The sequence below is a fragment of the Lissotriton vulgaris genome, chromosome 5, assembly GCF_964263255.1.
Source record: "Lissotriton vulgaris chromosome 5, aLisVul1.2, whole genome shotgun sequence".
Taxonomy (NCBI): domain Eukaryota; kingdom Metazoa; phylum Chordata; class Amphibia; order Caudata; family Salamandridae; genus Lissotriton; species Lissotriton vulgaris.
This window is the reverse complement of record NC_141693.1, coordinates 1,996,737,608-1,996,749,841: the sequence shown is the minus strand read 5'-3', so window position 1 is coordinate 1,996,749,841 and position 12,234 is coordinate 1,996,737,608. Positions and strand designations below refer to the sequence as shown.

Below are 12,234 nucleotides of genomic sequence, written 5' to 3'. Positions count from 1 at the left end.
TCGGACTTGTGTTGCTTGCCGAAGGGTTGTAGGTGGAAAAGCTGTGATACGAGCACTAGATGTTTTATTGACAGCTGCTGGACTTTGGTCGTAGGCAAAGTGCTGTATAATGTCTTGATTGGTCGTTAAACATAATTTTTCCATAAAATTATGACCCACATCTTTAGGAAAGCTTAGGAAAGGTGTGCCTCATTCTAAACGCGCATTTCGAACTAGCGTGTGTGTAGACGCGCAGTGCAAGAATTATATTTTAAAATTTGCCGAATTTTGTGAATTGTGTTTTCTTACTTCTTAAACTCTGTTTTTTAAAATCATCCTAACGCCCACATACTTGCACCTCAAATTGTGCCTTCACCGCTTGTAGAGCGGACTACTCCGGTATTTTAGTTGTCACTCGAGACGCCGGCCGCCATCTTGGGGCAGTCTCACTATTCGATTGTGCCACTTCTCTGAGCGCTCTAGTGCTCAGCTTTGGACTCCAGGTGAGCCTGTATTTAAAGCTCACACCCCCCCGCGCAGCGGAGACGCGCAGCGGAAGCGCCTGACTCTCGCCTGAGTCAAGCCAGAGTCTGCCCGTCAGCGCTAAGGCGGCGCGAGAGGTGGGAGATTCAGTTCACGTCTCTGGCCGTCCCCCAAAACCCCCTGTTTCAGGTATGTCACGTGAGTTCTTATTATCATTTCGCGGTCCCCAAGCCCCCTGTCATCACTCCTTGGCCCCACACACCTGGCATGGTCCGTTTCGCTGTGCCCACTGTCATCAGACCCTAATTCACGACTTACCCACTGTGACACCCACAAACTCTATTCTACTTCGAGGCGGGCTAATTAATGCACGTTCCTTAGTAAAAAACGCCCAGAACGTTTATGATCTAATTACTGAATCTCAACTGGACTGTCTTTTCATTACAGAAACTTGGTTGAAGCGGTGGTGCAACCCCTCCTTAGCTATAGCACTACCAACTGACTTCCACATCCAACGTCTGGACAGACGTGATCAACGAGGAGGGGGACTTGCAATCATCCATCGAAATACTTTTAAATGCTCTATAGAAGAATTGACTGAAATAAAAGATTCAGAAGCACTGGCTTTCTCTTTAGCAATCCATGATTCCCTTGTATTCTCTGGAGCCCTTATCTATCGCCCTCCCGGCCCTTCTTCTAAATTTCTGGACTCTGTCAGTGACGTGCTCAGTGATCTAGCTCTCAGGTCCTCTAACTTTACGGTGTTAGGTGATCTTAACCTGCACCTCGAAACCCTAAATGATCCTGGAGTTAGTTGCTTCTTGGACACACTTGAAGTGCTGGGCCTTACGCTTGTGAATTGTGAACCCACTCACCAGGCAGGACATCTACTGGACTGTATCTGTTCTAATCTCCCCACGTTGACAACTAAATCCCCTTGTCCTCAGGTTTGGACAGATCACTTTTTTATTCCCTTTTCTATAGCTGGGACCCGGAAACCCACAATAAACTCCTCAAATTGTAAGGATAAATCCCACACGAAATCCACCCCGGACTGGAAATCGCTAGCCACGAGAGCTGATATTGCCGAAAAACTTAAAGATAGGCTACCAGTCCCTGCTGACTGCACCTCTTCAGACTATCAGATCTTTTGTGATTGGATTGCTGGCGTGGGCATGTTGCTTAAACCATCTAATAAGGAGAACTCTAAACCTAGAAATAAGAAAAATAAGAAAAATGCCCCCTGGTTCTCACCAGCTCTTAAGTCTGAACTAGGTGAAGTAAAGACACTAGAACGAAGGTGGCGTCGTAACTACGACACCGCCGCTCGTCACGTCTATATTGCAGCAAGACGGAAGTATCACGCAGAAATAAAACTAGCAAAAAAATCTCACTATCTACAAGCCATTTCCTTAGCAGGTCAAGAACAAAAAGCAATCTTTGGGATTGTTAAGAATTTTATGAATCCTTCAGCTCTATCGCAAGAGATCCCTCCATCCCAAGAACTCTGTAATGCGATATCTGATTACTTCGACAATAAAATCCTGACTATTACCAAGACTTTTCCTTTGGAAAACACTACGATAATGGATGATCAAGAGATAGTGAAGACAACTTCCCCCTTCCGTCTTGATGAGTTTACCCCAGTGTCTCTAGAAGAAACAGCCAAAGCTACTTTAGCCAGCAAATCGGGTTCCCCCTTCGACCCCTGTCCCCCTCCGGTGTTGCATTACTTAATAGAGATGGTCAATCCTATCATTAACAAAATCATCAATTCCTCTCTAGCAACAGCAAATATCCCCAATGACTGGAAATTGGCACCTGTTAAGCCACTCCAAAAAAAGGCCCTTGCCGATCCCACCACCCTTTCCAACCTACGCCCAATTTCCTTGTTGCCCATCTTATCTAAGCTGACTGAAAAGTTTGTCAATAGTCAACGGACTAACTTTTTGGAGAAGAATAACGTTCTCCATCCCAATCAGTCAGGATTTCGGTCAGAACACTCTACCGAATCAGCTCTATTATACACTGCTGAAACTTTAAGAGCAGCAATGGACCAAGGAAAACAGGCTGTCCTGATCCTACTTGACCTGTCGGCAGCCTTTGATACCGTGTCCCACAACATCTTATTGGACCGGTTGGCTGCCGCAGGGGTAGGAGGACAGGTGTTGACCTGGTGTAGGAATTTCCTCACTGACAAACGCCAAATAACAGTGCTAGGCCCATATCAATCTGAGGCTAAAAACGTCAGCTCAGGGGTGCCACAGGGCTCCAGTTTGAGCCCTGCCCTTTTTAATCTATATATGACACCCCTGATGAACTTGATCGAGTCATTTAGGATCAGTTCTATTTCATACGCTGACGACACCCAACTGATTTTGGTGCTGGACAGAGAACGGCCAGGTGCCGAGGAAGACCTTAGGGACTGTCTTGCAGCAACATTTAAATGGATGAACAACAACCATTTAAAGTGCAACGCCGGTAAAACGGAAATTCTACCTGTAGGGACAAACAACCCTTTTCCCCCTATAGCATGCTGGCCATTAGATGCTGAAGTGCCACCTAATACAATTGTATCCGCCCGGAACCTGGGTATAAAATTTGATAACAAATTATCCTTTAAACCCCAGGCTATAGCAGTAGCAGGCATGTGCTTCCAAATCATTAAAGCACTCAGGAAGTTCTTTGACCTTCTGCCTCTCTCGGCCAGGAAAACAGTTGCAGTGGCCTTAATTAATTCTAGGCTGGACTATTGCAATGGACTCTATGCTGGAGCAAATAAGATCGTTCTCCACAAATTGCAGATGGTCCAAAATGCGGCAGCCCGCCTTGTACTGAGTCTGCCCCGTGGATCGTCAGCCTCAACAGCCCTGAATATTTTGCATTGGCTGCCAATTGGGAAGAGAATTTTATTCAAACTTCTCCTAATCACTTTCAGGGCTTTCCACCAACGTGGACCAACCTACCTACAAAAGGGGTTCAAAAGATACCACCCAGCGCGTTGCTTGAGATCCACAAACCAGAACCTACTCTCTACACCCCATTTCAAACTGACCACTAAAGGTGGCAAATCCATCTTCGTTCTAGGAACTAAGGCCTGGAATAAACTCCCCCTTTCCCTGCGGTCTTTCTCTCAAGAAGCCCCCTTCAGGAAGGCTTTGAAAACCTGGATTTTCTCTCTGCCTGATGCCGTGTGCCGGACCCTGGTGTAATGTGTGTGAAGAGATTAGGACATCTTTTTCCTTTCCAACTTTCCATCTGAGTTGTGTAAGCGCCAAGATACTCCTTGGAGTGGAAGTAGCGCGGTAGAAATGTCCATTACATTACATTACATTTAGCTGCTCATTTAACTGACCTGTATCTAGAAATTCAAGTCTGGTTTGAAATGACACCAATGATACAACAAGGAAAAGGCCTCAAATAGCACCCAATAAACGTCAGTCAGGCAATCGTGAGCTATCAAATGCTAGCAACAATTAGCATCTTAGCTGGCTCTCACTCAACGACAAAGGATATTTTATCAAATCATGTGATGCTCGAACATCTCATGCTGAAGAAATTAAGCGCATACCGTTTCACAACTGTTTTCACAGTCCTGACGGTCTATGATGTCTGCCAGTGATGTCCAAGCCCAGCACATTTCCAAGTTCTACCATGTCATTAACTCTTCCCTATCCAACTGAAGGACAGATCAGGTGGCTCGAGACTGATGGCGATAAGGCATGGATTAAGCAATAAACAAAGCAGCAAAACAAAATTCTATTAGTTGACTAACTTAAGTCATAAAAATATTGTTACCTGAATCATGTTTTTACTTAGCAAGTATGACTACATTTGTCAAGTTTAATTTATCGTCAAGTTCTGGGTGTCCTTCACCCAAGCACAAAAGAAATGTCAAAGCAAGTGCACTTACAATGCCGCCCTCTGTCGGTAAGTTGACTTTGGTCCTGGGCAGGAACTCAGGAGGATTTGGGTTAATGATACATTTAGCAAGCGGGCTCCATCGCAACTGTAGCAGAGCTTTGAACTGTCGCTGTGTAGACACCAGGCCTCCGATCACTTCACACATCACTAGCTGGTTTCGGGCACCTGCAAATTTTCCCTTAGTTTGGACAGACAGGTGACAGGCGGTGTATTTTTCACCAATCCCTAAAATTGGATTAAAATGAGGAATAATAAAAAGCCACATAAGAAAAATGAAGTGTTTAACATCATAGATTACATTATCAGGTAGTTGAATGAACAGGTGCCAAGAGCTTTTCACTACCAGACTCTAGAAAAAACAATATATAGTGAGCATTAAAAACAAACTCTGCTGAAATGCAAAAACAACTCTAACACTCATCACATCAATCACAGGTATTTGAAAGAGATTTTGAACATGCCTACAGTCCAGAGGAGCAGTGTCCAACAAACAATGATGTACAGAATGATCATGCAAAGCGTACAGATGAAAATACTGAACCGGATTTCAGCCTAGAGGACAATCTGGCACAGATAACATCACGGCAATAAAGATTACAATCTTTCTTAATGTCGTAATAACCAATCATTCTATAGAACCTGGGCACTGATGAGTTAGGAGGAAAAAAAGAGACCTCATTGCGTTCAGAATTTCCAGCGGTTAAGAATGACCACCAAATGAATTCTTTATTAACTATCGCAGGCGTTCGCGGTTGAGCCCATGGGTGCAGATACTATACACTGCGCCCAGTGCTAGAGTCAGGGTGGGACACAGCATATCTGTTGAGTGGTGCCTGGGGAGGGGGACACGCCAGGGGTGCCCGCTCACCCCCCTATTGTTCGCCTTAGGAATAGAGCCACTGGCGATTTTGTCATGCAGAGATCTGGGGCATTGGGGCATCAACAAGCGGGGACCTCACATGTTATATCATTGTATGCAGATGAGGCTTTATTCTACATCTCATTGCCCGGGAGGCGGTCCTGGAGCTCCTTCAGATGCTAGAGGAGTTTGGTGGATGCTCGGGATTAAGGCTAAATAGGCACAAATCATTGATATTCTCCCTCGCTCGATTGGCAGGCCTTCCAGGGGTGCCCTTCATTTGCTGGGATTGCGGTGGGAGACGGATCATTTCCGGTATTTGGGCATTCAGATGACAGCTCAGGATGCACAGATACTACAGCTCAACGTCTACAACACTCTTTCTCGGTCTTTAATGGGTAGATTGGCGATGGCTAAAATGGTGGTACTACCCTACTGTCTGTACATGTTACAGAATGCACTATTTCACATACCAAAGCAGATATTTAAGACGCTGTACTCCATAACAGACTTTTATTGGGCAGGCCACCGTAGTAGAGTGGTGCTTGCCACATTGAATCGCACATACAAGGGCGGTGGGCTAGAGGCACTGAGATTAGACCTTTATTACGCAGTACAATTACAAAATGCAGCTAGATGGTTTGATGAGGGCGACGGAGAAGAGCCTGCTCCACGATAGGGCACCAGCAGCCACCCTGCCGTCGCTGCTTCTGGAGGGAGCGGGAGTCTGACACTGTGCCATATGTGGTTAGGAAGACCACAAGCACCTGGCAGACCTTTGTGGTGCGAATCCTGAAACATGCTCCAGTCTACTGGAACGGTCGGTGTGGGAACCACCACCAATCAGGAGAGTGATGGCCAACATGTCTTATTGGGCTTGGCAGGCGGGGGGATGTAATGTGCTCGCAGACCTATACCCGGGCGAGAGTTTTTATCATATATGAGCAGGCATGGCGCGATTTTGTGCTGGGACGGGGACAATATCTACAATACAATGCTCTCTCTAACATGTTCAAAGAAATATGGCCCATATATCCCTCGATCCCGTTGCACACCCAGACCATGGACATAATTTGCACGTGCAGAACTGACAGGCGCCTCATATCTCGGTTGTATAAGGCCATGAGGGAGGATGTGAATTACCCTCTCCCAAGGGCATTCGCAACATGCAACACAGACAGACACCTCTGGGGGATGGGTTCTGGAAGATGGTGAGCGCGCTCTCTCACACACACCCACGATCTCATGTAATGCCCACTTCTGACTTATTCAGTACAATTATGCACATCATACATACATACATAACCTCAGTGAGAATACACCGCATGGCTCCAGAAAAACCCAATGCATGTCCCAGGTGCCATAATGAGAGGGCTAATTTCCTGCTTCTGGGTTGGGAGTGCCACTGGGTACGAAGCTTTTGCACAGAGTTAGTGGAGAGGGTCAGAAGGATTAGTTACTTACCTGTAATCCTAGTTCTCTTCCAGGGGTATACTCATTAAAGTCATAAGCACTGAATTATCTCCGCCCATGAGCGGGAACCTGGAACACAAACAATATACATATATATGTGTAAATATAACCAAAAGTACATAGTACTAACCAATTATACACATATACATGTATATTAACCATAATATGCAGCCTAACATTAATACATAGGCTAATCAAACCATACCTTACACACGTTCTGAAGCATGAAAATATGCTATATATAAATGCAAGAAACAGGCATGAGCCTAAAATGCATTTCATAACCATGAAAAAACTTTTATTTTCATCAAAGAACCTGTTGTAAACAGTTATTAGCCTAAAAGGCTGCATATGAAAAAATGTCTGTGTACAGAAAATCAGACTGGCACCTTGCCTTTAAGGCCCCAGAGAATCTGCACACTTAGCCTTTAAGGCCTCCAGGAGAACTCTGTTCCCATCATGCCCCACAGGTGACAGTTAGGTCAGTTCTTTTGTACGGTACAGTAAACTTTTAGCAGGAATCTGCACTTAAAAACCTTCATAACACATATTGAAACTATAAACCTCAGTGCTACTGCTCGCCCGGGGAGGCGGGAGGGTGCTTATGACTTTAATGAGTATACCCCTGGAAGAAAACTAGGATTACAGGTAAGTAACTAATCCTTCTCTTCCAGGGGATACTCATTAATAGTCATAAGCACTGAATAGAGTAGCGAGCTCATACCCACCAGAAGCGGGTGAACAGATAAAAGTATAGCCACACTTTTATATCAGTGTTTAACTAGAATTAGCAAACAAATTTCTGAGTGATGCTCACTTGACACTTGTGCATCAGTCTGCACATCAGAATCCAAACAGTAATGGTAAAGGTATGCACTGAACGCCAAGTAGCTGCTTTACATATCTCTGACATAGCCACATTCCTAAGGAGAGCTGTGATAGAAGCTTTTCCCCCTGTAGAATGAGCCCTAGGTCTACCTGATAAAGACTTGTGGGCTAGCTGATAAGCCAGTAAGATACATGACACTATCCATCTAGAAATGGATCTCTTGGATGCTGCCAAACCAGTATTCGTAGGACCATAGTTCACAAACAGACGGTCCGTGTGTCTCAAAGACTTTGTTTTATCTAAGTAAAATTTCAAAACCCTTTTCAGATCTAATGAATGTAAAGTCCGTTCTGCCGGACTCGAAGGGTTCGGAAAGAAAATAGGCAATGTTATGGATTGGTTAATATGAAAATCCGACACCACTTAGGTAGGAAAGCAGGATGAGTCCTGAGCACCACTCTGTTTCCATGAAAAACTGTGTACGGTTCATTGCAACACAGAGCCTGGATTTCGCTCACCCTACGAGCAGAAGTGATGGCCACCAGGAACGCTACTTTCCAAGATAGGTGTTGCAAACACGCTTTATGTATGGGCTCAAATGGTGACCCATTAACTTAGTCAACACCACATTAAGCTCCCAAGGTGGAGAAGGAGACCTGACTGGAGGAAACACCTTCCTTAACCCTTCCAGACAATCCTTCACCACAGGCATCCAAAAGAAAGATATCTGTGTTGGCGATTTTCTATAAGCAGTTATTGCAGCAAGATGGACTTTGATGGAACTAAACTGCAAACCAGATTCAGCAAGGTAAAGAAGATAAGGCAAGATCACCTGTTCTTGACCATGAATAGGGTCAAGACCCTTACTCTGACACCAAAGGTAAAAGCGTTTCCACTTAAATCCGTATGATTGTCTTGTAGAAGGCCGCTTTGCCTCCTTAAGGATGTTCATACACTCCGGATTCAGCTGTAAGTGCCCGTACTGGATGACTTCAGGAGCCATCCTGCCAAGCGCAGGGAGGGCAGATTGGGATTAAACGCTCGTCCCTCCTGTTTGGACAGAAGATCCGGGCAACATGGCAATCTCCTGTGTGGTATTATTGACAACTGGAGGAGATCTGGGAACCACCACTGGCGTGGCCATTCTGGGCAAATCAGTATCATTCTGGAGTGGGTCTTGTACAGCAGATTGATCACTGCTGGTATCAACGGTGTCGGTGGAAAGGCATACAGCAAGTTTTGACACCAGTCTATCAAAAGGGCATTCCCTTGAGACCCTTTCTGGTAGAACCTGGACACGAAGACGGGGCATTTTGCGTTTGCCGCGTCTGCGAACAAATCGATGTCTGGTGTTCCCCAATCCTGGAAAATGCTGTGCGCAACGTCCTTGTTTAGAACTCAGTCGTGCGCTTCGACGAAGTCTCTGCTGAGGTCGTCCGCCTGTGAGTTGAGACTCCCCGGTAGTTGAATTGCTGTTATGGTGGACAGGTCTCGCGCAAGTAACCAATGCCAGATGGTCTGGGCTTCTATGGAAAGAGTCCTGGATCTGGTACCCCCCTGCTTGTTTAAGTAATACATTGTAGTTGTATTGTCTGTTTGCACCAGGAGGGACCGAGTCTGTAGCGATGGAGCCAGGGACTTGAGAGCAAGATGGACCGCTCTGAGTTCGAGTAGATTGATGTGATATCCTTTCTCGAAGTCTGACCATAGCCCTTGTACCTGAAGAGGGCCCATATATGCCCCCCAGCCTTGGAGAGAAGCATCTGTTATCAGAGTCTGCGTTGGTGGGTCCTGATGAAAAGGAACTCCCTTCATCACTCCCTTCATCACGTGTACCTTCTTCATCCACCACCGGATGGAATCTCTTGCAGACTGTTGGAGATGAATTCGATCCTCCCAGCATCCCGTCCTCTGTTTCCACTGATCTTCCAGACACTGTTGTAGAGGACGCATCTGCAAACGTGCGTTTGGCAGGATGAAAATGCACGACGCCATGGACCCCAGGAGAGAGGACACTTGCCGAACTGTCGGACGTGCCGACTGAAGAAGAAGCAAACACTTCGCCTTGATGGATGACCACCTCTCCTCCGAAGGACACACGTTTTCTTCTTCCGTGTCCAACTGAGCACCCAGGTGGTGGATCTTCTGGGTGGGGTTCATTATGGACTTCTTGTAGTTGACTTGCAGACCCAACTTGCCCATGAGTTGGAGGCATATCGACAGATGTTCTTCTAGAAGCGATGGGGATGAACTCTTCAGAAGCCAGTCGTCTTAGTACGGATATATGAAAATCCACCTCTTTCGAAGACAAGCCGCCACTACCGCCATACATTTTGAAAATGTTCTGGGAGCTGATCTCAGGCCAAAAGGAAGCACTGCGTACTGATAATGACGAGCCGCTACTTGAAACCTGAGAAATTTGCGATGTTTTCTGGATACCGGAATATGAAAATAAGCATCCTTCAGATCGATGGAGCACATCCAATCCCCCTGGTATATTTGAGGGAAGATCTGGTGAAGAGCTAGCATTCGAAACCTCTCCTTCCGAATGAATTTGTTCAACCATCTCAAATCCAGAATGGGTCTGAACTCTGTAACTGGACCTTTTTTCTTTACGAGAAAGAATAGAGTATAGGCCTTGACCTCTCTGCTGAAAGGGAACTGGTTCTATGGCCTTCTTCTTCAGAAGAACGTTCGCTTCCTGTTGTAAGCGCTTTATATTCCACTGTACCATCTTTATAGGACGCATGACAGGGGGTGGCTTCTTGAATCTCAAAAGGTACCCGCTCTGAATGATACCCAGCACCCATCTGTCCTTTGTGATCGGTTTCCACTCGTCCAGATAACACACAATACTTCCTCCAACCGGAGTGGGACACGGTTGTAGAGGAAGCCCCCGTTCATTGTTTTGGAGGCTGCTTGGTAGCAGATGATTGCTGCCTATTTCCATTGCCTCTGCCTCGTCCGGGTCGTCGCTGTTGGAATTGCGACCTCTGTTGATTCTGGCCTTGATTTTGCGAAGACCAATTCGTCTGTTGGCTCCTCTGCTGAAAAGATCTCGTCATAGGGACGAAAATTACCCTGACGTTTAAGTTCTTTCTTCTTCTCAAGGCCTACGGCCTTAAGAATGTCCAACTCCACTTTCATTTTAGACATCTCGTCGTCTGCGTGAGATCCAAACAAAGTCGACCCATTAAATGGTAAATTTACCATTTTCCTCTGAGCCTCCGGTTTTAGCCCCGTAAGGCGAAGCCAAGCTGTACGTCTTGCGCAAACACCGTGTGAATAACCATGGGCTGACAGGTCCGCCGCATCAGCAGCCGCGCTAATGCTCTGGTTAGCCACCAATCCTCCTTCTTCCACTATTTCCAGGAAGTCTTTCTGATCCTCCTTAGGGAGTTTATCTGCAAAACGAGCCACTGAGTCCCAGAGCAGACTGTCATAGCGGCCCAATAAGGCTGCCGCACTGGCCACTCGCATGATTGACCCTAAGGTATTGCACATTCTTCGCCCCAAGGAATCCACACTCTTACTATACTTTTCAGGTGAAGCAGAAGAGGTAGATGCTGCAGAATGCGCCTTTCTGACTGCCGCTACAATCAGTGAGTCTGGTGGTGGGTCAGAACGCAAAAATACTGGATCTTCTTCTGGAGCCTTGTACTTCTTCGCAATCCTAGAAGGACCTGAGCCCACCGTGGCCGGAGTTAGGAATGTTCTCATCGCTGGTTCTATCAACCTGGGCACTAACGGCAGAAGAGGCCTGCCAGTCGTCTTGTGATGCAGGGTTTCCAAGATGACTGACGTTGCTACTTGGGGAACTGCCATCTTGATGTTGAATTTCCTCGCTCCACGACATAACACATCATTAAATGTGCTCAAGTCATCCACGGGAGGCACTCTGAAAGGAGGAGTAGACGATATAGTTGGAGAATAGTCTCCATATGAAGATCTTGAAGAAGACGAAGATGATGTAGAAGATGGAGTAGGGGTTCTACGTCTTCTCTGAGGAGTTGCCGATCGCTGCCTCCTACGCTCCCTTGAACGTGATTTCTCTCTCACTACGGATCTTGAGCATGATCTTCTATGCAGCTCCGTCCGTGGGACCGGAGCTCTCTCCCCCATTATCGGACGCATCTTCCAATGTCTTAGACTTTCTAGCCACCTCGGTGACAAGTTAATAGGCCGTTCTGTATCCTCAGGTGAAGCTTCAGGTGACACCTGCACAATATTCAGCCCTGCTGAAGACTTGGAAGCTCTAGAAGCTGCACTGTGTTCAGAGACCAATGAACCAGAAGGAGTCCGTTGTCTGGGCACCAATTGTCTCATCTGACACTTGCCCTGAGGTTGAGCCCGAATGAGCCACCACAGAAGAGTCCTGGTGCACTATCTTCTGCCCCACTGCAGATCTGTCCTCTTGCTGATCATGCGGGGAAGTCTCCACTATAGGTTCGGGACTTATTTCTGACCTCGACAAAGACCTAATTGAGGTCCGAGAGGCTGGTCTTGATAGTCTCGACGCTGACCTGTGTTCAGGTGGGGGAAACCTAGACACTCCATGCTTCGAGCCCGAAGCAAGCTTCGGCGTCAACCTACGTCGCGATGGAGACCTTGACCTTCTCTTTTTAGGTCTCGACGTCGAATCCTTCGACGCCATTCTTCCTCTCGACGTCGAGCTTTTCCTCGACTA

The 12,234-nt window shown here is 46.5% G+C and overlaps 1 protein-coding gene across 5 annotated transcripts in view; it reads right to left on the bottom strand.

Annotated features, from left to right (window-relative positions):
• Positions 1-12,234, bottom strand: part of SETX (senataxin) — a 631,151-nt gene that overhangs the window by 238,895 nt on the left and 380,022 nt on the right. For all 5 annotated transcript variants that reach the window (XM_086924766.1, XM_086924768.1, XM_086924765.1 and 2 more), the window contains one exon: positions 4,376-4,611. In XM_086924766.1, coding sequence (XP_086780892.1) covers positions 4,376-4,611 — 236 coding nt within the window. The remainder of the gene's footprint in view (positions 1-4,375; positions 4,612-12,234) is intronic.